At 45.5% G+C, this 27,817-nt stretch overlaps 1 protein-coding gene across 1 annotated transcript in view; it reads right to left on the bottom strand.

The window, feature by feature from the left end:
- SLC44A3 (solute carrier family 44 member 3) overlaps positions 1–27,817 on the bottom strand; it is a 556,605-nt gene that overhangs the window by 228,466 nt on the left and 300,322 nt on the right. Inside the window, exon 7 of the mRNA XM_069231480.1 lies at positions 14,746–14,835. Coding sequence (XP_069087581.1) covers positions 14,746–14,835 — 90 coding nt within the window. The remainder of the gene's footprint in view (positions 1–14,745; positions 14,836–27,817) is intronic.

Below are 27,817 nucleotides of genomic sequence, written 5' to 3'. Positions count from 1 at the left end.
GGAGCTCCTGCAACCCACCACATACGGTCATTTGCCACATGCAACATTAGTTCCATTAACACATAATTATTTTTCAATTGTTTTGCATGACATGCCAATCTTATACTGGACTCATGGCTCCTTAGGACTTGGGGGGTTCCATGGAACACAGGGAATGTTTGAGATCTGAGAGTCCAGCATAGAATTTGCAAATTCCATAAAAAAAACTTTTTGTTTGCATTTTAATATAGTTCAGGGGGCCTTTGAGGCCCTCACACATGGGCTGGAGATCAGTGGAAGCTCACCCTGCCACCTTATGCCCCTTTTCTTTTTTATGGTGCTTAGTGCTATGCTGTTACTTTTTCCTTTATATATTTATTTATAGAATTTTCAGTAACACATAAAACATACATGATACAGAACAAAAGGCATTCCCAGAATAGTCGGCCATGTACTGACATTTAGGAACATCTCAAAAGCACTTCAGCTAGGTTCATCATGTAGAAACAAATTCTTGTTCCTGATTATCTTATATTTCAGATCCCCTGCCTAAAAATTAATTAGCAGTATGTTATATCATACAAGAAACAATCATATTTGGTCAATGACATATGCAACAAGAAAGAATAAGGACTCCCACATTAACAAGCACGTAAAGCGCAAACAGCATTGATCCATTGATGTCATTTTTATACAGGTGTCATATTATCATCTGCCTCTGTGGTGGAGCCATCTGTGTGCACCGTCTCCTGTGCATCCGTGGCAGTCTCCTGCGTCTGTAAGTAGTTAAGCAAGAGGGCCCATATGTTTGGGGGCAATGACCCCAATGGCATCATATCCCAATACAATTGGAGCTGTTCCTGTCAATATGCAGTGTCCCTCAGCTAGTCTTCTTTTCAAGGGAGACTGCTGCGGCCCCATTTCATGACTATCTTACGCTTGGACATTAGAAGCGTCATGCCAACCAGTTTTCAAACCCCAGCTGGGACATTCAACACAAACCCCAAAAGGGCCACAAAAGGCACGTGAGGAATAACCACACCAGTGACTGCATCCATCACTCCAAACACTTCCTGCCAGAAGCTGCTCATCCCAGATATCCCCACGCTGAATGCAAAAAGCCCCCATTCGTAGCCGAGCATCTCCAACAACAGGAATCACTACGTAGTCCCTTGTAATGCAACTGAAGCAGCGTGTAATATACCCGGTGTATACATTTAAAATTAATCAACCGCAGTCAATAGTTTGGGGAATGGGCGCAAATGTGAACTAGCAGTAATTCCAACTAGTATCTGATATGGGTGCCCCCAGATCGTGTTCCCACAGCCTCTGTGAGTTAGGGTGAGCTATTGGCGCTGCTGACTGCGCAATTTTGTATAGTCTAGTTACCAGTCAACGTGGCGCTGAGGATGCGTAAAGCGTCGCCAGTACCTGGAGCACCAATACAGCCTTCCAAAAATCAACATTCTGGGCTTCAATAGCAGTGCGAAGCTGAAAATAAGTGAGCCTACAGAACAGGGTGTCTGAAGCTCCCTGTAGCGCCTGGTCAGGAGTAATACATTTGCCATCTGGGTACAGGGCTCCCATAGAGATCAATTGCATTCCCTGTAGCCTCTGTTGGATGCCTGCGTCCCTAGTAATGGGGATCATGGGCTGGTCCAGAAGAGGCATGGAAGGTGTGCATAGCACAGCCACTCCTGTTCTGCGACGTAGATCATGCCATGCCATCACAGTGCATGCAACCATATCTAGTCTGTGGCCTCCACTGGAGCAGATAGAGGGCCCTTGATAGTTGGGAGGGCCGCACTAAATCATGCTGTGGGGCGGTACAAGGTGAGAACTGTACTGGGTGGATTTAGGAGTGTGCCAACTGCGCCTGGGCACAGTCATAATACAGGTCCATGTCTGGTGCCACAAGCCCCCCCTGCTCAAAGGGCAACTTAAGCAAGTCCTGTGACACCTGCAACTGTTTACCCACCCACACAAAAGAAATCAACAGGGAGCGCAATCTCCACCAAAAACACTGACTAAGTGGCATCGGGAGATTAGTGAATAAATACAGAAATTTTGGGAGGATCACCATCTTGGTGATGGTGATCCAACCAGTGAGCAACAACGGCAACGATTTCCAGCAATTCACCTTGTCATCCAGCAACGATATAGCTTGTCTGTAATTGGCTCCCCACAAATCATATAGCCATCTGGTCAGCCAACTCCCCAGGTATCTCATGGGTTCTGTTGCCCAGCACAGTGGGAACTCCGAAGCGTGCGGTGCAGCATCTTCCGTCAATGGCACCACCACTGATTTTGCCCAATTAATTTTAATACCCGAGAGATCCCCAAAACAGATAAAGTCTTGTATAATGGGATCTAGATTAGTCTGCAGGTTACGGAGATAAGGTGCTACATCATCTGCGTACATTGACACCAGGATTGGTATAAAGGCTAAACCTCTATGCATATGGAGCTGTTTGAGGCACGCAACCATTGGCTCCATTGCCACCTCAAACAGAAGCGACGAAAGTGGGCAACCTTGACGTGTACCTCTGAGAACAGGGAAGGGCTCAGTAACCGAACCATTAATGTGCAGTCTGGCAGAGGGCTCAGCATACAACAGGCAGACCAGACTTATAAATTTGGGGCTTAATCCCAACCGGGCCAGGAGCACAAAAGGTATGACCAGTCCAGCGAGTCGAATGCCTTAGAGGCGTCCAGGAATAGTGCTGCTGCGAGGTCATCAGGGTCAAGCGTCTGTGCCACTGTAAAGTAGGTCCACAGATTATGAGCAGTGGACCTGCCAGGGACAAACCCAGATTGGTCCGGCCGAACAATGGAAGCAATCTCAACACTATAAGTTTAGCCAGGATTTTATTGTCTACATTGATTAAGGATAATTGGTAATATGGGTCACATTTAGCTGGGTCCTCATCCGGCTTGAGGATTGTTAGAATTAATGCCTCATGAAGTGAGGGCGGGAGAAAGCCCCACTCTATTGATTCAGCGTACATTTCCAGGAGACGCGGCATCAGCAGTTCTGCGTATTCATTATAAAATGCAGCTATCAGTCCATCCAGACCCGGCGCCTTATCTCCGGTACTCCCCGAATGACCTGGACTATGTTGTCTTCGGTAAAAGGGGCATCCAAGAATTGTCTGTGACCGTCATCCAGCCATAACAATTGAAGCGCATCAAAATAGTCAGTACACACTTCATCACGGGGAGGAGAATTGACCGAATACAGAATGGCAAAGAAGGACTTCATCGTTTGCATCATGGCCTCTGTTCCCAGCTGTAGTCCCCTTTGTCCATCTTCCATTGCTACTACTAAATCGCTGACCCATGGTCTACGCAGTAGATTAGCGAGTGTTTTTCCAGCTCTTTCCCCTTCCCCATATCGTCGGACCCGCACAGACCACCCCTCAAAGCATACCTCATGCCTCGCCATCTCATCATACTCATCAAGACAACCCCTAGCCGCCACCAGGAGTGCAACATCCCTGGAGTCATAGTAACATCTCTTCAAGTCTCCAAGCCAAGCCTTCAACACCGCCAGCACACGGAGGATACCCTGCTGTTTAGCCAGTCAGACTCCTCTAATAACAACCTTGAAGGCCCCCCAGGAGAGTCCCAGGCAGCTGTACGGAGCCCTTGTTACATTCAAAATATTCCACAATGGCCTTCCGTATCTCAACCCTGCAAGCCTGGACGCGCAAGGCCCCCATTGGGAGACACCACTGAAATGAGCGCTGTACACCACCTGGAATCTGCATCTCCAAAAGCACAGGAGAATGGTCCAAGAGTGAAGGTAGTCTAGGAGTCTACATCTCTGGTGGCAATCCACATATCTATGAGGGACCAACTGTTGTGTGTTGTATTAATGCAGGTACCCTCCTTATAATGTCTGTGGGGCGCTCCATAAGTCCACCAGATCATTTACAGAAATGATGGAGCACAGAGCTTTGGTGGTACCTGGGTGCGTAGGTCTCCCTTTCCTCCCACAATTTGGCGTGTGTCCAGCGCTGCATTGAAATCCCCTCCCACAATAAGAGGGCTCTAGGTCTCAGTGTCTCACTGAGGCGCCATGCTTCTGCAAAAAAAGTCTGGGTTATTCACTTTTGGCTCATATAGTGACAACAAGTTGAAGAGGCTCTCGAACAGCACACCCACTACCATCACATAGCGCCCGACTGGATCGCACAGCACTGTCCCAAAGTGGCAAAAGAGAGACCTTTCTGAATGAGTATTGCAACTCCACATAATTGGAGTAGGGAGCTATGTGACATTGGCCGATCCACCCAGCCTGCAGGCGTGGCCTGGTATCAGCTGTGAGTTGTACCTTCTGCAACATGCATATGTCAACCCCATGTCGTTGTAGCTACACTGAAACCTGAAGCATTTTTTGTGCATCTTTGAGCCCGCAAATGTTCCATGATAGGCATTTCAGCTTGCTAAAAGTGTTGTGTAACGACATGTAGACACATATTAACCATGTGTGAGTCTAGTTGTGGAGAGGAAAAAACCACTCAAACGTCAGAAAGCAACCAAAACCATATCCCTCCTCCAACCACGCACTCTGGCCCCCCAATCAGATCAGATTCACAAATCCCAGCCCTACAACATCGAGAAACATTTCTCTGAAAGAGAAAGAAAGAAATCACTTGTGGACTCATCCCAGGGGGCGGGCGTGTGACCATAGGTACCCAACCACCTCTGAAGGGGCAGGGTGGGTTAGGGAGAGAAATTAGAAAACTATGGGGTCGGAAGGGACTGTCGATCAATGCAAGATGTGCCTACTGTCTCCACAGAGAAACCGCCTCTTCTCTTGTTCAGTCATCGCCACTGAGGCAGCCAGGGCCCTCAGCTTCTCCCAGAAGCGAAGCAGGGGTGGGTATTTTAGGAAGTGTTTTTGTAAAATTAGCCACTGCCTTAGGATCCGTGAAGAAGTGTAGTTATCCACCAAACTTAACTTGCACCTTTGCCGGATAGATTAAGGAATACATAGCAGCCATTTGAAGCAAAGATCTTTTTACCGGTAGGAAATCTGTGCATGCGGCCTGGACCACTGGGATATAATCAGGGAAAATAGTGAGTGTGTTATTTTGGTACACAACTGGGCACTGCTCTCACGCCAGGGGGAGGACTGCATCCCAATCTCTATAATTGAGCAGTTTCTCAATAATTTTGTGAGCTGGGGCACCAGACGAAGGGCGCGGGCCCAGAGAGGATGTGCACGCTCCACCACGACCATCACAGTCAGTGCCTCGGGAAACAGGGACTACAACATATCCTGAACATAATCCTCCAGTCGCCCCATTCGTGGTCCCCCACAATACGGAGGTTATTCCTCCTGGAACGGGCCTCCAGATTTTCATTCTTGTGCAGGATAACTTCAAGAACCTACTCCATCTGAAATAGACATTCGTCAGAGATGCGCTGACCTTCATCCAAGTCCAAGGTTTGCCGTTCCAGCTGATCGTGTCTTGAGTCACGTTCATCAACCATGTTCTTTAGGCGGTCCATCCGGTCAGTAAGCTGATCTAACTTAGAGTCTACTCTAGAGAAGCTTTGCTTCAGTTCCAGGAACATAGTTTTAATCAACTCACATTGAATCACCTCCTCCGAACCGTGCTCCACAGCGCTATAGTCATCGTATTATCTGCTGAAGGTCCCGAATTTCTTTTGTGCATCAAAGGACAGTTTAATCTGCTTGTGATCTACTTTCCCCATGATGATTACACCCTCGGTGGTGTGCAAGCCCACCCCCTGCTGAAGGGCAAAAAGTAATACGTCTAAACAGGCTGTACATCCAAGTGGCAAGGGAACACCCCGAGGGGATGATATTCGTCGAAATGATGTCCGCTGCAAGCTCTGTCGGGCCTCGCCACACCCCAGAATCACCTCGGGGGGAAAACTAGGCCCACTGACACCCCAGTCCAGGGGGGTTCCTAATCTCCAGGGCTTGGGCAGCGCAGCAGACCTGCCGCGCCACAAGGCAGGACCCCATGGCAGCCGGGGGCACGCGGTACCAGCGGAAAGGAGCTGCAACAAACCTGGTTCAGCCACAATCACTTGTCCAGACACCCTCTCATGTCAATCATTGGGCGGGATCCCACGTCCAAATGTGGTCTCCTCCTCTCCCGCACCGTCAGATCATCATCTCATTCCCCGGGTCTCCAACCATCCACCCGGGGGCAAGGAGGGGTTGCGCTAGCAGACTCCAAAGAAGGCACCACGCAGCTCACCTGGCCCCAACATGCCCTAGCACTATCACTGTGGGGCACAAGCAGGCCTGAGGTCATCCAGTTTCAAGTGCGGCCCCTCCATGCAGCAGAGACTCAGCTGCCCCACAGGTAAGCAGTCTCTCAATCCATCATAGGGGGACCGTTGGGGCAACACAGAGCAGACCCAGCGGCTACAAGGCAACAACGCTGCATGAACCAAGTCCTCCACCAGGCCCGCTCACTCCACCTGCCCCTCATGGGCAAGCGAGGAGGCACACACACTTCCGTCGAGGGCCGCCCAGCCACTGCTATTGGCCCAGACACAGGCCACACACGTCCAAGGCTGCAGTTCTCTTCTGTGCGCAGCCTCCTGTCAGCCGCTGCACCACTGCCCCGAGCCATAGGTCAGTGCTCCAGCAAGGCCTCCCTTAGCGCCAGCACCTGTGCCCCTCTGGTGAGAGTTCCCAGGCAGGGGCCGGAGATGAGCTGCAGGGACACTGGCAATGAAGCCGCCCAGGTCCACCCCCACCCCGGTAGGATCTGACGAGCAGGGGAAGCAGGGAACCCCCTCAAAGGCCGGCGATGAGTAGGCGGCATCGCCCAAACCTCAGATCAGACTTCCTTCCTACATACTCTGTCCCATCAATTATCGGGTTGGAGCAAATACCCCTGGTTACTGGGAGGGGACTTCAACAGTGTCCTAGATACTGACTTAGATCGTTCCTTCCCCCCACTGCCCACATCACCTACTGTGCCAGCTGCGTGTGGGCTGGTCACGTGGACCCAGCACTGGCACCTGATAGTTATATGGCGGCAGCAGAATGCTGCAGACAGAGTTTACTCGTATTATTCTGCCCCGCACTCCCTGCATGTACGACTAGATAGAATACTCTGCACGCAAAACTTGACCTCTGCGGTTGTAGACGCAGACTATTTGGGATGTATGCACTCAGACAACAACCTACAGATTTGGGTTGGGATGTCTCCCCTTCAGCTATCCCTACCTGGAAACTCAGATCTGAGCTCCTGGAGGATGCAACCTTTAGCGATCCCTGAATATTTTTAGCATAATGACGGTACTGCCTCTACGGGCCTGTTAGAATGGGACGCCTTTAAGGTCTTCATCCGTGGTCACTGTATGGGGACTTAGTGGAATTTGTGCCGCTCGATCGAGCATGACCTTGCTCACATAGAGCGAGACTCACTGCGCCCTGAGAGGGAGGCTGCTCGAAACCCCGCAGAGGTGGCTTTGTTATCCAGGGCCCGCGCTGAACGCTTATCTCTACTTGAATGCCTGCGTTGCTTGAATTACGCTGCTCACTCGGCGAGAACGCACGCCTCAGCAGACAAGTCGGGCAGACTTCTGACCTGGTTGATTAGAGGTGATCGCAACCACGGCCCGATTATGGAGGTTCGCTCAGAGTCTGGTCGTCTGTTACATACACCTGGGGAAATACACTCTGCGTTTACGCAGCATTGCAAGACACTGTGGGGGTCATTCTGACCCCCGCCGGCGGCGGAAGCCGCCTGCCTGGCGGGAACCGCCAGAAGACCGTACCGCGGTCAAAAGACCGCGGCGGTCATTCTGACTTTCCCGCTGGGCTGGCGGGCGACCGCCAAAAGGCCGCCCGCTCACCCAGCGGGAAAGCACCAGCAACGAGGAAGCCGGCTCCGAATGGAGCCGGCGGAGTTGCTGGTGTGCGACAGGTGCAGTTGCACCCGTCGCGATTTTCAGTTTCTGCCATGCAGACACTGAAAATCAATGTGCAGGGGCCCCCAGGGGCCCCACGACACCCGTTCCCGCCAGCCAGGTTCTGGCGGTGAGAACCGCCAGAACCAGGCTGGCGGGAAGGGGGTCGGAATCCCCATGGCGGCGCTGCTTGCAGCGCCGCCGTGGAGGATTCCCTGGGGCAGCAGGAAGCCGGCGGAAAACCAGCGGCTTCCCTTTTCTGACCGCCGCTTTGCCGCTGCGGTTAGAATGCCCCCGGAAGCACCGCCAGCCTGTTGGCAGTGCTTCCGCGGTCGTTGGCCCTGGCGGTCCATGACCGCCAGGGTCAGAATGACCCCCTGTATGCCTCAGCTGTGGCTTCCTCTGAACGGTCCTACGTCGAGTTTCTCTCTGGGGTGGAACTCCCATGTCTGACGGCTGACCAGAGAAGTGCGCTGGAGGAGCCTCTTGACCTCGTTGAGGTACAGGCCAGTATTCGCGAGCTGGCGTCTGGCAAGACGCCGGGTCCGGATGGTCTGCCGGACGACTTTTACAAGGCATTTACTTTAATCCTTGCACCCAAGCTGCTCCGTGTCTATGAGGAGGTAGTACAGAGGGGATGCTCGACGACATCTCAGAGGGAGGCGATGCTCGTGTTCCTTCCCATGCCTGGCAAAGATCCGGCAGAGTTGGGCTTGTACCGACCGTTGGCAATGCTCAACATGGACTATAAAACACTGGCCAAAACCCTAGCAATGCGTCTAGCGCCTATAACGCCGGGCCTGGTGCACCTGGATCAAAACAGGTTTGTACCGGCGAGAGATATGTCACACAACATCAGGCGGCTGTTCCGTGTCATGCACTACACGAGACGGGACTGGCCACGGGCGGGATGTCTTGTCCTTGACCTGGAGAAGGCCTTTGATTCCTTAGAGTGGCCTTACCTTTTCAGGGTCTTACAGCGGTTTGGCATTGGGCCCCTCTTTACTCGTATGGTTAAGCTGCTATACACTAATCCTCAGGTCAGGGTCAAGATGGGGGGCATTATATCAGAGTCAATCAATGTGTGCAGAGGTACAAGGCAAGGTTGCCCCCTTTCCCCATTGCTGTTTTCCCTTGACATGGAGCCATTGGCAGAGGTTCTATGTGACAAGGGTTCCGGTTGGGGCATTGCCTTGGGAGATGGCCTGCAAGTGGTATCGATGTACGCTGATGACCTTTTGTTGTATTTTAGGGATATTTCGCGAATCCCCTCAGAGGTTGGGACCCTGTTGCAACAGTTTGCCTTGTTATCTGGCCTCAAGGTTAATTGGTCTAAATCATGCCTCTTCCCTTTTGACCCCCCCGATTTCGAACCCAGAGCTTTGTCTCTCCGGAGCACTGTTCCTTGGCAACCCCATGCATTCACATACTTAGGCATCCGTATTTACCACCATGAGGGAGACCTAATTGATGGGAACCTTAAGAGAGCAGTGTCCTCAATCAAATCCCAGATGGCTTTCTGGCAGACGTTGCTGCTGTCGGTGGCAGGTAGGATAGCGCTGCTAAAAATGATAGTCTTACCACACCTATTATATTACTTTTCTATCCTCCCGCACTATCTCCCTCCCAGTTTCTTCAGGAGCCTGGAGTCTTATTGGAGGGAATTTATTTGGAATGGGGGACGCTGCAGAGTTGCGCTGAGAAAATTGTATTTGCCACTGGAGAGGGGCGGCCTGTCAGTCCCTAATCTGGAGCACTACTATTTGGCCTCTCAACTCCAGTGGGTGTCCAAATGGCTGGCGAGCCTTCATCTCACAGTCACGGCGACCACGGAAGGCCCTTGGTCCCTCATGCAAGTGTCGCATTTATTTCACCCACTCACACGTGTGGCATTACCGGGACAGATATTCCTTAAGGTGGCTTATAGCTGTTATCGCAGGTCTCAGCGCCTTACCGGGGGGATAGTCCCATTTACTCCGGCCTTGGCGTTGCTGGGTACTCCCCTTGGCCCCAGGGTTACGTCGGGTCCCGAGCTGCGTGCGTAGCATGCGGCAGAGCTGTATACACTGGGCGACCTCTATGCTGATGGTAAGCTGATCTCGTTTCACGTACTGGTTCAGGAGTCGGGCCTACCTGCAGGACAGTTTCTGCTATATAATTCACTGTTGAGGTCTTTAACACCTAAGTGGGGCGACTTGTCAACTGCTCCTCCCACGCATATGTTGGTGCATACATACAGGTGATGGGGCAGGGACGACACCAGATTAGATGGTTCACTGACGCGCTGTGCATGCACACAGCCCTAGAATGCGATGCACTGCGTGTGGCCTGGGACAGAGATGCGACCACCTCATTCACAGATGCGCAGTGGAAATCTGCTCTCTCCAGCCACGTTAATGTACCCCGTAACTCCAGATTTCGCTTGATCCAATTCTATATCATTCATAGGGCATACCTCACTCCAGCCCGAGTGAACAGATATTTTGCTCGTCGCAATGCAGCCTGCCCCCGTTGTTCCTACATTGATGCAGACATGATTCATATGCTATGGTCCTGTCCATCCTTGCACCGCTTCTGGAGGGCGGTGGTAAGATGCTTATTGAAGTGCACGTTGCGCTCGGTTCCGTTCACCTGGGAGGTTTGTGTGCTGGGCCTCTTTCCCAGGGGCACGCGGCATAGAGCTGCTGCGAGATTTCTGGATCTAGGCTTGATAACGGCTAAGCTGCTGATAACCTGCAGGAGGAAGTCAGCCGACCCACCAGCCGAGCGGGCCTGGAAATATTCATTTGAGATTTGGGCAAATGCGGAGGGAGTGGCGTTAGGAAGGGAGGATGCGCTAGGGCTACACAAGTATCCGTTATCAGGCAGCTGGGAAGCGATTATAGCATGCTTACGAGGTTTGGGACAGGGCCCGCATGTGGAGGAATTAGTCCAACTGCCGTGGTGGGTGCGCACCTGCTCCAGATGCGGGAGCGCGAGGCGGAGGGTGCCGGAGCTTGGGTAGCCGGTCCAGCCTCGGTTCTGGGGGTGTAGCTGGGTCCTGTCCAGGCGGCAGGTATCTGTGGTTTGCATGCGTTCCCGTCCTATATTGGTATATATGGATAGAACAGAGAGGTTCCCACACCCACGGCGACGCGCTTCAATCAAAATCTATTAACTGTAGGAATAGTACTCCAAAGTCTGTTCATGTTCTTATTGTTATCTGTGGTTTGCATAAGATGAATACTTGCAAGCATAATTCTGTACGAATACACTGCTCTTCATGTGCGGATTAAAGGGACACTGGGGTATTTATTGTCCTTCAAGCTATCCATGGGTTTCAAGATTCTAGTGTATGGACTTTTTCTTTAGAATTCGTATGTCAATTAATGCTGATCTATGTAAGTTCTGGCAGAGTGTGGTTGAATACTCCGATTGGAGGTCTAGCTGTCAACTGTTTCGACGCCTACCTTCTTCTTATGTTCTTATACAATCGACTAGTAATTGCACAAATTTGTTATCCTAGTGTTGATGTAAGTCAAAATGTTACAGTACGCTGGAAAAGAAAATAATGAACAGATTTTTGAAAAAAATAGATTATCAATGTACATATATGTGGAGTTCAACATAGTAAATATATACTAACCTATATGTCTTAACAATTTTTATTGCTAGTTCTAACTACAATACTTTTGTTGCACATCATTTCGAATTGGATATTCAGGTAGAAACGCCATTATCACACTTTACAAATAGAAATGCATTGCCTGTACAGCACTGGATTTGGCTATGAAATAAATAGTTACGAGTCATTTCTGTGTCATCTACGTTCATTGAAAGAGATTTCAGAAAACTTCATTGATACTTTTTCAGTGTTCTAAAAAAAGACTAGATGTTAAAGCAATCTGCAAATCTTTGGCTCCATAGCATAGTACTTAAAAGCTTTTGACCTTTGTGCCTTAAAAAAGGAAACCTTAAGGCTGTTGTCTCCTAACAGAGTCTCAAGTATGGTAGTGACAAAATCAGTGGACAGAAGAAGGCAAATGAGCTTTATAACTTCTCTGGCGATCCTTCTCAAAAAGGCTAAGGAGCTGCTTTAGACATTAGGACAATGTGACAGGGACCCAGCCTACCTTATTACAAGTGCATCAAAATTAAGGTGGACAAGGCAGCAGTCATGTTTGTGATAAATCACCCATTCCAAAAACTATAAATCAGGCTGTAAGTTTTACTGCCTATACATACACATGTCCTGTTGATACTGGGGTCTTAACTTTCACTCAAATATGTTGTTAAGTATCCCAACATTTTTATCTATGTTCTTTGAATGACAACAAAAAAAATATTTTTTTACATGGAATATAAGGGGCATATTTATACTCTATTTGCGCAGAATGTGCGTCAAACATTTTGACGCACATTCGGCGCAAACCGTGCACCATATTTAAACTTTGACGCCTGAGCCCGCGGACGTCAAAATTCCTGTGTGAGTCATATTTTGGATGCAGGAAACTGCCTTGCGTTAATGACATGCAAGGTAGGACTCCCATCCAAAAAATGACTTTAAGGCCTGTGCGCCTTATTTATTATTATTATTTTATTTTGATGCACAGGAGGGGGTGGGCCTTAAAATGGCGCACAGCCTGATGTGTGCCGTTTTTTAACACCTGGGTCAGGGCAGGCGTTAAGGGACCTGTGGGCTCACTTCCATGGTCTCTGAGGTGCCCTCCCCTGCCACCACGGACACCCCCTGCCACCCTCGCCCACCCCTGGAGGACACCCACGGATGGGGGGACCCATCCCAGGTAAGTACAGGTAAGTTGAGGTAAGTATTATTTTTTTTTAAGTGGCATAAGGGGGCCTAATTTGGGCACCCCTACATGCCACTGTGCCCCACGACCATGCCCAGGGGACAAAAGTCCCCTGGGCATGGCCATTGGGGAAGGGGTATGACTCCTGTCTTTGCTAAGACAGGAGTCATTTCAATGGGGGTTGTGCGTCAAAAAATGGCGCAAGTCCGGTTTGAGGCATGATTTTTGCCTCAAACCTGACTTGCACCATTTTTTGACGCACAACCCCCATTTTCCCCTACGCCGGCGCTGCCTGGTTTGAGTCATTTTTTTTTACTCAGACCAGTCCGCAGCGCTGGCTAACGTCATTCCTTAAATAAGGCGCCCGCATGGCGCGTAGGAATGGGTTAGTCGGCGGTAAAAGTTTTGACGCAAACCAGCGCCGTGCTGGTTTGCGTTAAAAAGTATAAATATGGGCCTAAATGTCCACAATTTAAGTTGGACAAGGCACACAGGGAGAATCCCCAGAGACGTTGATGTTGACTTTCAGGTTGAGGGATACAAAAAGAACAGTTGATGAACGAAATGTAGACCAAATCAAACATTCCCCCCCAGTCACAGATCTGGGTTTAATCCATCAAGTTTTTTGCTCACCATGCCATTCCAGTTTGGACCCAGCCATATGCAAATCAGTCTTGACCCCGATCCCCATGGGAACAGTCCAGCCTGAACTGCCAGGCCAGGTCCTCCCTGGACCAGAAACAAGCATCCTGGGACCAGTTTAGGGGTATCACCCCTCTTCAGCCAGGCTAGCTTGAATCTGGTGGCATAGTGGGCATGGGACCCACGTCTGGGCACACCCTTCCCACTTGGGGCAACAAATGCAAAAAGAACAGTTGATGGTCAGAATGTAGACCAAATCAAACATTCACCCCCAGTCACAGATCTGGGTTTAATCCATCAGTTTTTTTGCTCACCTTGCCATTCCAGTTTGGCCCCAGCCATATGCAAATCAGTCTTGACCCTGTTCCCCATGGGAACAGTCCAGCCCAAACTGCCAGGCCAGGTCCTCCCTGGACCAGAAACAAGCATCCTGGGGCCAGTTTTGGGGTATCAGCCCTCTTCAGCCAGGCTAGCTTGAATCTGGTGGCATAGTGAGCACAGGACCCACGTCTGGGCCTACCCTTCCCACTTGGGGCGACTTGTAAGTCAGAGCCTCTAAATCATCTACCACCAGGCATGAGATGACAATCTTTTAATAGGTGTCAAAGCTCCATCAAGTATTCACTTCTTACATAGGGATTAGCATTCCTATTATAATTACTGTCTAATCAGAAAGACATAACTCATCCAAGGCGCCACGGCACTCCAACTGAATACAAACACAGCTGAATTATTCAATAAATATTTGAATTGTACACAGTATAGTTTCAATTCTGGAAGTCTGAATCAGAATAATCTTCATGTAAGGGTATAACACAAATAGGAGTGCACCCCTTTTTTCTTTCTTTTTGCATGAAGGCAGTAACATGAACATATGGAATTTAAGTAGTGATCTAAGTACCCTTTGAGATTCAGTGTTCTACTGTTGGGATTCAAGGAGACAGCCAATTGTTTGCAAATGACATTTGAGGCTCACTTTTTCCATATTTGCCTTTTTGAGCCCCAACTTTCTTCCGTGGAACCTATAGTTAAAAGATACATATCAAAACGATATATTTCTTAAAGATTGCTCATTTGCTGAATTTAGTAGCAGTACAATTGATTTGGTAAGTAGGTCGAAGGGAGATAAACTTAAGGGTTTATTTCTGACATTGTTGCCTGTTTGTCAAGAAGCAAAGGGTGTGCGTTTGTAAATAAAATTGGCATGCATAAAAAAGCTGATACAAGAGAATTAACATAGTAGCACCCTATTTAAATACAGCAATTTGCATAGGTAATATTGAATGAACGGTTTTCTATCACACTTAAGACTTTAAATGTTCCTATAGAATTTCATAAATTAATATTCTTCAGTCATTAATTTCAGGTGAATATAAAGGGGACATGAATCATTTTCAAGTGATGACTTAAAAAATATACTTACATACCAACCCGAAAATGACCAGAGTAATGAAGATATGAACCAACAGAGTGGTGATCCATCGGAAGATCAAAATCATGATCACAGATAAACCTGAAAAAAAAGAAAATGATTACAGTAAATAGGGCTGCTAATTCACAGAATTATATCATAAATGTATTTCAATTATTTGGCCTGCAACCACATTTCCTATATTAGCATGCTCCATTAATTTGCTCTCGTGCTTTGACGTACTCTTAAGTTCTCTTTTACAACTTATGCGGACCTTGTACCATTCTGACAAGTGTGTATTCTCCATTTTGCTTTTGGAAAACCTTTGTTACTATTCCTTCAAGTCAACTGCGAAACAACACAAAGAGCCGCCATCAAAAGGACGGTCAATGCTTCACCACATTGTGCCCCTCCTTTATATTCAGCTCACAGAGCTTCCTTGGGAACTCATTATGACAAACTCTTCTAGACTTGTTCCAGCCAACAGAAACACAACAGGTACCGCCTCTCTAGGGGCTACCTTGAATATACCTTAGGGTAGAAGAGAGCCTGGCACAGCTTTCATACCAACACTCTGGTGAACACATCTCAGTACTGCAGTACTCCGTTCACTAATCGCAAGGTGCAGCATCAGCCACTCTTTGGTACATCAGCACAATAGCAAACTGAGAGATATTTTTCGGCATGGGCAAAATGGCCAATTGCACAATGCTCCACCCTCCAATGGTCCCCCTATAAAGCGAGTGACACAGTTACAAGATTCACTGTAATTAAAGTGTGCAAAAGGGCATATTCTTTTTTTTTACTTTGATATTTGGGCATGCCTTTCACAGGAGGTTAGAATGCATGCTCATCCTGCATAGCCTCAATCATTGTGCTAGGGGCAATTACATTAAAAATAATATTTCTCTCTCATGCTTCGTGCCTCACTACATTTCTCTCCTTCTAGCTTATCCCTCTCTATTTACCTCTGCCTCTTTACCTATCTCTATATCTCTAGATCACTTTGCATCCTTTTCCCTCTCTCTATGTCAACTGCCTCTCTTTTACCAATGTCTACCTGGCTTCTTTGTCGATACACTTCTCTCATTGCCACTCTCACAGCGTCACCCCTTTCTACCCTTCTCTTTGCCTAACTCTACCTCTCTTTCTAATTCAAATTCTCTGCACCTCACTATTGTTTCTATCTCACCTCCTTGTCTGTGTCCTCCATCTACTGCAAAGCCTCATCTCTCTTTTCCTGAGCTATCTTTCTGCATCTATTCATACCTCACCTCTCTCTACCATTCAGCCCTCTCCCTAACCGCTCTCTACCTGAACTCTCTACTTTGTTTCTCTCTCTACCTTACATCTATCTCACTACCTTTTGTATATACTTCAACTCTCTCTCACTTTCACTCAATACTTACTTATACATTTACTGCACAATTCCTCTCCTACCTCACTTCTTCACCTCCTCCCTCTTTCTACCTCTGTTCCTGTACCTAACCTCTATTACTAGCTTACTTCACTTTTGTTACCTTTTTTCTATCATTACTGCATCTCATGTTTACCTCTCTATGAAAGCTCCTGTCTGTTTCAACCCACTCAAACTACTGATCTATCTATCTATCTATCTATCTATCTATCTATCTATCTATCTATCTATCTATCTATCTATCTATCTATCTATCTATCGATAATATACATATCTATATATATCGACACTGCCTATCACTACAGCTCTCTGTACTTCACAACAAACTCTCTACCTCATCCTCTTTCTCAATTTTTGTATCACCCATTACCTCGATTTCTCAACCCACCTCTTCTCTCATTCTGTACTTTTCCCTTATTTTCTCCCTACCTTACTATTTTCTTTAACTGTCCACTCTTTCTATACCACTTCTCATTTTGCCCCTCTTCCTAAGTCACTGCTTTGACTGAATCTTGTATCTCTCTACACAACTCTTACTACTGCACCTCACTATCTGTCTGCCTCTACCACTCTATGCTTCTAAATCTTTCTAACGCTACTGTTTTACCTTGCTTCACTCCCTACCTCACACCTTGGTGTAATCTACCCCTCTAGCAACATTTTCCTTTCCTTTGCTCTCTCTCCTCCTTTCTTTCTGGCTATCACACCTTTCTCTCTTTCCCTTGTGTCTCCCCTATATCTCTACCTTATCTTTATCTCTATCTTCGTTTGCCTTCTATGTTACCGCCTCCATTATGCAATTCTTTTTAACTCTCTGTCCTTCTGCTGCACCCCACCTGCTCCCATTTCTCTTGCATAGCTGAGTCGGAGGTTACAACCTAGACTGATAAGTGCACATACAGCAATAGGAGAGGATTGACTAGGCAGGGAAAACGAATGAAGAAAATTATCAGATGTCAATCAATGGAAAGGAAAAATCCGGAGAACAATGCTTTGATTTCTTCTGGTCCATAGAAAATGCTAAGGGTGAAGGGGTGTTTATTTGTAAATAAAACTATCTGGCAATTAAAGCTGCATTTCAAGTACTATATGCATAGGTCTTATTTTACTATTACACATGTTTCCATGAAATGACTACCAAGTCACATATACCACGTCACTGGCTGGTTAAACACGAACTTCCAAAAGAAGAAAAAAAAAAAGGTCAAAGGGCAAAAAGAAATGGCTTTACATTTGCAGGTTCAACCTTTCTTTTGGTACCTGATTAGCCTGCAGAGACCAGACAATTTGTATTTCCAGCTGTGTTTTCCAGTCCCCGAGTTTTTAAAAGTTTAACTTATATGTTAGTACTGTTTGGCATCACTAGAGATTGTATTAGCTGAAAGGGTTGAACAATTCTAAATTGTTCCGAACTGGGGCCCTGAAAATACCTAAGATGGCAGTGAACTTAGTAAAGGCTTTAGAACAAGGGTCTTCAAATTGTGGGGTGGGCCCCCCTGGGGGAGGGGGGGCTCTAGTGATCCTGGGGGACAGGCTCTGGACAAAAGAAGCATTATACAGGTAACAGGGCTTTGCTGTAAGCAGAAACTGTTACTGCATTTTTTAAAAAGGTAACAGTACTTAACTGCAATGTTTAAATAAGTCTAGACATACCTAAACATTGCCAGCTTTATAAAATTATTGTGAAAAAATCTTAAGGGGGGGTGCAATGATTGTTATTATTCAACTGGGTTCGTGGCATTAAAACGTTGGGAGACCACTGCTTTAGAACATGAGGTATGCGATGAAGGCAGGCAGTAGCTGGGCAATATGTGCACTTAACTCCTTGATAGTGTTTTTCTTAGGCAGACAAATCCCCTTTACTTCCCCAATACTTCTCCTAGATGGCGCTGCTACCCCTCGAGTTTCACTGTGCAAGATCTGGCTTGGAGGAAGGACCTTAATGAATTGATTGATGTAAGGGGAATTGTGAGTCCGATTCTGGATAATCAAGTAGTCCTCTTGAGTAATATTGTGGGATATCCAGGTCAATCAGAGCCTATATTCTTAATGACCGGCCTGATGTTTGTCAGAACGTGACTGAAAGAAAATTAAATGTATGGCTCTCATAGAGAACCTCGTTTATTTCAGCTTCTGAATCTCATTATTCACTGTTGTGACATAGCAACAGTTGATAACAAAACTGGTTAACTTCTGTTGTGATGTCATAAAGGGCTCTAGGCCAGGCTGACAGGCCTCCCTGAAAGCCTGTCAGCGCAGATCTCCTTTGACTGAATGCAGAAAGCACAGCTGAAGAAGGAAGGCAGAGATAGTGGTGTGGAATGGTCAAGGATGGCAGGTAAGTCAGAGGTCATGTTATGCATGACTTCCCCATTACTCCTCTGCCACTGCGTAGCAGTTGAAAGCAGTGACAGATGATTTTGGAGGCGATACATAACGAAACCATAGATGGGTAAAAAGTGAATTACAGGGATGTTTTTCACCTTGGGATTCTGAGTGATATAGACAACACGAGCTTCGCTCTTGTTGTCTATTTGATATCAATCAGAACTCAGTGAAAAACATCCCATAACTCACTGTTACCCATCCGTAATTCTATATATCATTCTGCTCTACTGTATGCTATAGATATGTAATTCGTTTATTTATACATTTTATGCCAATGTGACTGAATTCAAAATGCCCTTTGGTCTTGAAGAAGACAGCCATAAATCATTCAGCACAGCTGAAATGGCTGTTTACAATTCGCAGTCTCCCACGTATATTTTACAAATAGACATTGGTGAATACTACTTTCTGGATATGTTTTGTTTAAAATAAAAGAATTTGTGTTAAGGACTAAAATACTGATTTCTTTGTGATAAATATGTGTGCTAACCTATTTCTCAAAGCAATATTCCATGTCTCGTTCTTAAAAAGTTTTACATTATCTTTGCTAAACTTCTTGTCACTTACACATTTTTTTCTGACTGCTGGTCATCAAGAACATGCATTGTTAGTGAACCGCCTCCATTGTTCATTAAAACGTTTATCTAGCAATGGAGGGAACCTCGTTTCATAAAATGTATGGAATAGTTATTTATTTGTGCTCCCTTGGATAAGGCTGTGGTTGTCATTTGATTTCACTATTTTCTACATATTACTTTTACTTAACTAATAATTATTATTGCAAGATTGTACAAGTAAACGAGGGATCTTAGAATAGTCTTGATAATATACATGCCACAGTCTAAATTACTGGGTGGTAGTAATTATTGGATAGTTAGCACCACAAGGCACAAAGGACATATACAAAACCCTTCAACCCATGCCTTGATTAACAGAGCAGAGTTTCCATGTACTGTTTGCCCGTTACTAGTTTTTCAGTTTTTCTTCTATGTATTTAATTATTCTTGTCTAAATAAAGTTATTTTATATATATATATATATATATATATATATATATATATATATATATATATATATATATATATGTTCAATGAAAAACTAAAGGTTAAAGCTTAGTCATAGTAAGGAAAACCTTTTCCCACTTTACAAACGAAACTTAAACTACACAAACTTTAAAAATACTAAAATTATAGTTATAGCTTTCATTTACAATTTAGCCATCACCTTCAAATTATTATAAATAGCACACCTCCTTAAACACTCTTTTTAGCTCACTAACCAAACAACACAAGCTATAACTTGCCACTCTACCAAGACCTGTGTTGTGACAAATTATGTAATTTGCTAAATTATAAGTGTTGTTGTGAATGGTATGATTTCACATGCTAGAAGTGATGTAATAAGCATAGGTATACCCAGTGCATGGACAAGTCATGAGTTATAGCTAATGTAGTGTGGCAAGTGGGGTGGTAAGACTGTGTTTGGAGGTAGTGTACAGTAGAGTAAAGTGTTATACAGTGGAGTGGCTTGATGTGTCGTATAATGGAGTGGAGTATTGTAGAGTGGAGCAGAATGTTGTACAGTGTGTTGGTGTGTCTAAAAGTAAGAGTTCAGTGTTTCACAGTGGAGTGTGGTTGTAGGAAGCTGGCTCTTTAAATGATATATCAATACCTAGATATACCATATAAAGAATCCAGGGATTCCCTCACAAGTGGACAGGAGCTTGCTATGCAGTCTCAAAGAGCTCTGTTAGGAGGTAGTGTGGTCAAGCTGCCTTAGGCTTAACACAGAGGAGTGCAAGACATCTACAAATAGACACAATAGTCAATAAATGAGATGCATGACTCAAGAAGGTGATCTACACCAATTTATGAAAATAGCAAGTATCTTTATATATGTTTTGTCATCAGTGAAAAATCATTCAGGTAAGTAAGTTTTTAAATATAAATTCTAGAAGGAAGTACAAGTTCTGCAAACAGCTAGGGCATACTGACTTACAGGACCAATTTCCAGGAGTTAAGGTGAGTAGTGGCAAGGTCCAAGGCAGCACCAGCAGTACACCACCTGCGGCATGGGGGTGCCAGGTACAGGGTACAAAACAGCATCGGGTGTCCAATGCATTGTAATGGAGTCCAGGAGGGGTGAAACCACAGTAGACTTGTACTCCGGAGGGCTGGGGGACCTTACGAGCACCGGTGTCCCACTTCAACTCAGGCCGGAAGCGATGTGTGCAGTGGTGGCTTCAGGTGTCAGCTTTTGGCTGTTCTGGAGGCCTCAGAGTCCTTACTATGGAGTTTGCAGGAAAAGAAGCCCTCTGTTCACAGGAGGTCTTGTGTCTTTATCGAAAACAGGCAGTCCTCCTGGGTTTCTGGAGTAAACAGCTGCAGACCAGTCAACTTTGGTGCAGTTTTCGACTAGAGATGCACACAGGCCAGTGGGGTTGGTACCAGGTCAGCTGCTTTTTCTCTTCTCTCTGCTTTTGTGACTCATCAGTGTCCTTAGTCTTCTTAGGTCATCAGAATCTGCTTTTCTGGTGCTAGGGTCTCCCCTAAATACTGAATTTAGGGGGTGTTAGGGGAGTGTAGGGTAGCAGCCAATGGGCTACTGACTCTTGGCGTCAACTATATGAAAGCTTTCTGTGGGAAGTGAGCATAACCCTGTCCCAGAATTCCTAAGTATGCCATCACAAAGATGGCTACCACTGAAAAATTGTGTGCACTTCGGATTAACCCACCTTAGGGGTGGAACTAGCCTGAGGGTGGCACGCCTACCTGACTATCTAATTTTCCCGCCTGTTGAGGTGCCAAAGGGGTTCTGGACATCGGGCTTGTCTTCCTCTCCTGTGAGGCAGCACCAGATTTCCATTTCAAAGGAGGCATCAGTTTGAGGCTTGCTGTCCTAGGAAGGCTAATCAGCAGATCATCCTGTGGGAGGGGGTGTTACACCCTCTTCCTGGACAGGCTTTTGTTCTGGGCCTCCTAAGAGCAGAAGACTCTCACTCTAGGAGGTCAGAATGGTATCTCGGGTGGCAGGCTGGCAGAAACGAGTCAGCAAGCACACCAGAGGCTGGTAGGTTTTCAGGGGGCACCTCTAACGTGCTCTCTGGGTGCATGTATTGATTAATCCATAACTGAAATCAGTGTGTGTTTATCAATGTGCGATGTTTAATACCAAATATCCCTATTTTCAGTGGAGCCATCATGTAGCCGGGGGACTCATTTTCATAAGTGTCCAGTACATGGTTTTGAATGGCTTCTCTGGTCACTTGCACTGGTAGTAATGGAACTGACCAGCACAGGGGCATATCTGCTCATGCAGGTGTGCTCTCACGTGTAGTATTAAGCACCCTGCCTTAGGGCTGTCAAGCCTGCTGTAGGGTGACTTACAAATATTACATGCAGTGATAGGGATATTGCACACAGGCATGGGTGTTTTCACTTTTGTGTGCACCAAGGCACTCAGTGGAATGGCAGCCTGAAATGTGCTTGGTGAGGGGTCCGTTAGGGTGGCACAATTCATGCTGCAGCCCTTAGGGACCCTCTTTAGTACCTCAGACCCTAGGAACCAGGGGTATCGTTTACTAGGGACTTACAGAGGGTGCTAAAGGATTTGCCAATTGGTGAAACAATTGTAAAGTTTGGAGAAAGAGATCTGGCACTGGGGACTTGGTTATCAGGAACCAAGTGCACTTTCAGTCAATATCACATGTACCAGGCAAAAAGTGGGGGTAACCATGAGAAAAAGAGACACTTTCATACAGTCGTCAACTGGAGTGTTGGGAAATGGAGTGTTGCAGAGTGTAGTGGCATAGAGTAGAGTTCAGTGGAGTAGAGTTTGTACAGTTCAATTTTGTTGAATGCAGTGTAGTACAGTAGAGTGGCAGAGAGTCTTGTACAGGTAAGTGTTGTACAGTGGAGTGTCTTTATTCGTGAGGACACAGTTTATGACAGAATGGCGAGTTATAAGTAGTGTTGACTGGTTAGCGTGCTGAAAACAGTGTGTAATGAGGTGTGATACTTATAACAATTTGCAGGTGGTGGGGATAAATTGTAAATTAAAGCTATAACTATAACTTCAGAATTTATAAAGTTTGTGTAGTTTAAGTTTGGTTTGCACAGGGATAAAAGGTTTCCTAACTATAATTTCCTTCATTCAATTTCAATGGAGTGGAGTCAAGTATCGTAGACTGGAGTGGAGAGTTGTACAGTGGACTTGCGTATCATACAGTAGAATAGGGTGTTGTAGACTGGCAGAGTGGAGTAGCATTTTAGAGTGGAGTAGGGTGAAGCTGACTGTTGTAGAGTGGAGTATGATCAAGTGGAGGTTTGTAGAGTATAGTGGGGTAGAGTGTCGTAGCATGGAATTCTATGTCATATAATGGAGTGGTGTATCGTAGAGAGGAGTGGTGAGTCGTTGACTGTCAAACTGTAGTACAGTGGTGAAGCGTGGATGGGCATAGACTGGAGTAGTATGTGAGAGTGGCATGCATTGCAGTACAGTGTTGTAGAGTGGAGATGCTTACAGCGGAGTAGAGTGTTGTACTGTGGAGCACTGTAGAAAGCAGTATGGTTCAGAGGCACAGAGTGGGATAAAGTGCAGTAGAGTAGAGTATAATGGAGTGGAGTACACTGGAGTGGAGGATCGTAGAGTGGAGTAAAGTATCAGAGTGGAGTGGGGTTTCAGACTATAACGGTGTGGAGTGAATTAGAGTGGAGTGGTGTAACATACAGTCAAGTAAAGTATCACAAATTGGAGTTCTGTGTTGTAAAGTATAGTGTAGTGGGGCGTGATACAGTGTGGGAAAGTGTTGTAGACTACAGTAGAGTAGAGAGGAAAACAGTCTAGATGAATTTTGTAGAGTGGAGTGATGAAGAGTACAGTACAGTGTTGTAGAGTATGACAGAGTGGATTAGCATATAGTGTTATAGAGTGAAATGGCATACAGTGGTGTACAGTGAAGTAGTGGAATAGAGTAAAGTGAGGTGCAGTAGCATAAAAACAGTTGCGTAGTGTCTTATAGTGGACTAGAGTATCGTGGAGTAGCATAAAGTAGAGTGCTGTATAGTGGCATACAGTATAGTACAGCATTGTACCGTGGAGTGTAGGTGAATAGACAGGAGTAAAGTGTGGGAGAGTGACATACAGTGTAGTACACTGTAGTGGCTTAAAGTAGATTACCATAAAGTGGAGTAGCATACAGTGGAGTAGCGAACAGTCGAATACTGTACAGTGGAGTGTTAAAGAGTAGAGTGGCATAGAGTGGAACAACGTAGATTGGAATGGTGTACAGAAGAGTGGCATAGAATGGAGTAGGGTATAGTGAATTAGAAAATAGTGGAATAACATACATTGAAGTGGCATAGTTTACAGTCAAGGAAACTGTTATAAATAGGAGTGGTCTCATGCAGTGAAGTAGAGTGCTGTGTTGTACATTGTTAGAAACCGTCACAGAGTGGAGTAGAGTGTTGTACAATAGAGTGTACATGCATAGAGTTGAGTACAGATTTGGACAGAGGAGTGTACGGGGATAAAGTGGGGTAGAGACTAGTATAATGGCAGAGTGTAGTAGAGTTTTGCAGAGTGAAGTTATAGAGAGAGGAGGGCAGTACACTTGAGTGATGTAGAGTGGAGGAGCGTGCATTGGGGTTGCATGCAGTGGAACAGTGCAGAGTGGAGTAGCATACAGTGGAGTGGCATACAGTGAAGTGGTGTAGACTGGAGTGGCTACAGTGGAGTGGAGTGTTGTACAGTAGAGTGGCAAAGTGTAATAGCGTAGAGTGTAAAAGCATACAGAGGAGTGGCATACAGTAGAGTGGTGTAGAATGCAGTAGTGTACAGTGGAGTGGGGTAGAGTATAATAGCATAGAGTGGAGTGACATCCAATAGAATAGCGTAGAATGGAGTGCAGTAAAGTGGAGTGGGGTTGAGCGGAATACCATATAGTACAGTAGCACACATTGAAGTTGACTACACCCTAATAGCATAGATTGGAATGGTATACAGTGGAATAGCGTACAGTGGAGTGGCACAGAACAGCGTACAATGGAATAGAGTACAGTGGAGTGGCATAGACTGGAGTGGGGTACAGCGGAATAGCATACAGCAGAGTGGCATGGAGTGGAGTGGTGTAGACTGGATTCGAGTACAGTGGAGTGGGTAGTGTACAACAGCATATAGTTGAGTGCAATACATCAGAGTGGTGGCCAGTGGAATAGCATAGAATGAAGTGGTGTAGAGTGGAGTGCCATACACTGGAGTGGTATACAGTGGAATAGCATATAGTGGAGTAGCATAGGGTGGAGTGACGTACAGTGGTGTGGTGTAAACTGGACTGGCTACAGTGGAGTGAAGTGTTGTACAGTGGAGTGGCAGAGTGTAATAACGTATAGTTTAAAAGCATACAAAGGAGTGGTGTACAGTAGAGTGATGTAGACTGCAGTAGTGTACAGTGGAGTGGAGTAGAGTGTAATAGCATACAGTGGAGTGACATCCAATAGAATAGCATAGAATGGAGTGGAGTACAATGAAGTGTGGTTGAGTGGAATACCATACAGCAGAGTAGCACAGCTTGAAGTTGCGTACAACGTAATAGCATAGAGTGGAGTACAGTGGAGTGCTATAGAGTAGCACAGAGTGGAATATCTTACAGTGGAGTATCACAGACAGGAGTGGGGTACAGCGGAATAGCATACAGCAGAGTGGCATGGAGTGTAGTGGAATGATGTAGATGGGATTCACGTACAGTGGAGAGGGGTAGTGTGCAATAGCATATAGTGGAGTGGCATACATTGGAGGGATGTGCAGTGGAATAGCATAGAATGAAGTGCTGTAGAGTGAAGTGCCATACACTGGAGTGGTGCAGAGGGGAGTAGCGTACAGTGGACTGGCATAGAGTGGAACAGAGTTGAGTGGAGTAGTATACCGTGGAATAGTGTATAGTGAAGTAGTATCCAGTTAAGTGGCTACAGTGGAGTGGTTAGACTGGAGTAGTGTACAGTGGAGTACCACAGACTGATAAGGCGTAGAGAGGAGCAGCATACAGTGGAACAGCGTAGAGTGGAGTAGCATATAGTGAGATAGCGTAGAGTGGAATAGCTTATAGTGGAGTAGCATCCAGAGGAGTGGAGTACAGTGGAGTGGCGTATAGTAGAGTTGAATACAGTGTAATAGCGTAGAGTGGAGTAGAGTGGAGTCTCATACAGTGGAGAGACGTAGAGTGGGGTAGAGTGGAATAACGTATAGTGGAGTGGCATACAGTGGTGTGGCGTGGAGTGGTGTATACTGGAATAACGCAAAGCAGAGAGGTATATAGTTTAGTGGCATACGGTGGAGTGGCGTACAGAGGTATGTGAAATTTTGCAGCAGTGTAGATGATGGTGTGCAGAGTAATGCAAAACAGGGGAAACTGCTGCCATGCTTTTCTCCATATTTCTCAATCGATGCAGGGCCACGCATGGCAGCCTTGCATTGCTTTGTAAATCTGACTTAAGTATTGTCTTGCCCCTGCAACACCATGTGTGACACAAGAGTACCACAATACAATAATGCAGCTAGGCCTTAGTTATATTTTGGACCATGGTATACCGCAGTAACTTTGTGGCATACCATGGTTCATGTCAATAGCAATCCAGTATATAAACGGCTAATGGCTGTGGTATTGGTAGTGAAATGTATGTATTTTTAAAAATATTTTTAATTACATTTACGAAAAACTTTGCTAGTACCTAGTAGGTACAGTATTTTTTAGGAATATTATTTTTCTGTATTACTCAATACACTTTTTTCTTTACAGAATTAAATGTTAAAATTGTAAACACAATTTGTTAAAATTGTAATACACTGTACTACACAATATTTGTGAAATATAGTGTATTACAGCGTTGTTTTTCAATTTTGTACCTTTTTTGTTAAAGTACCAGGGTGCGCTACTATTTTCTTTAAATATACAGAAACATATAATTATATTTCTCTGCCCATTACCACTTTACTAAAGTGCTAATGGGTAGAGAAAAATATAAAACATAATACCTATATCTAAGGCCTTAAGCCAGAACACTGGCAACGTGGCCTTAAAACAATATGGTTGCTTTAGACTTTTGTAAATTCAGTCATTATCCAATCAGATGACTAGTCATCACCATTTACCATGGTACATTCACAAGAGTTTGTGAAATTCTGTGAAAGTACAGCGGTCACAGATACCATAAGCTTAAATGCCTTACAACTCACAAAATATTTACCCTACTTACTTGCAGCATACACAAATGATCATCTGTGCACCACAATGCATAATCCTGCCAAATTTCACGTAAATCTGTTCAGTTGTTTTACGCCAAATATGGTAGCCTATAGAAAATACATTGCTAGGAAAACACGTTTGGGACCCTCCTTTATATTTGCACCCCCTTATCGATTCACCACAGAAATTTACATTATCACAAATGTGGAAAATGCTACAGGTCTGGAAAGTTTTGTAGTGATTCGTAAAATTGGTGGAATGTTAATTCAAGGAATTCCTATCTCTGAGAATCCTAACTAGAAATACAGAGGGGCTATCAGATTCAATGTTATTTCTTTCTTTTTATCTATTGTATTTGTTTATTGGTTTACAAAATCATGTGACCATAAATGTGTCTTCTAGTTGTACAAATGCATTCTCCTTTATTTTTTGGAATTCCCTGCAACTTTTAATAGGCTTGTGCTACATATGAAGCCCAAATTGAATGAAAACCAATCACTGTTGTTATAAAAATTGAGATTATTAGTTTTCCTAGTGGCCAATTATTTTGTCTGCTATATAGTGGCTTGTGTAGCTCACTGCTAGGTTACTTTTCCATTTTGTTGCACAGGATTGCATGAGGAAGATGGTGTTTGATTGGTTTGTTGGGCAGTTTTATTGTACGAGCCAAAGAGCATGCAATGGAAACTTTAGTAGATTGAGATTTATTCCATTTATTATGTATTTTTTCATTGGTTTCCATTAGCATGTGACATAAATGGGTCTTTCAGTTGGTCATATCGTAAATCTGAACCACTACGTATTCAGTGAAGTTTATGTTTTGGGCTGCTTTGCTACTTTTAGTAGCACTGTGCTACCTACATATCACTACGTTTTTGACCCTTACAGCTTCATAATCACTTCTTAACCTCCCTTGCAGTAGCAAAAATTATCATCTAGGTAGTCTAATCTACATTGCTGAGAAATTTCACTGCAATCCTTTCAGCTATGTTCAATACACAAAGTCTATGTAAAATGCACTTGGGTCAAAACCTGTTTTT

This window comes from Pleurodeles waltl, chromosome 4_2 (genome assembly GCF_031143425.1).
Source record: "Pleurodeles waltl isolate 20211129_DDA chromosome 4_2, aPleWal1.hap1.20221129, whole genome shotgun sequence".
Lineage (NCBI taxonomy): Eukaryota > Metazoa > Chordata > Amphibia > Caudata > Salamandridae > Pleurodeles > Pleurodeles waltl.
This window is presented reverse-complemented; position numbering and strand designations above follow the sequence as displayed.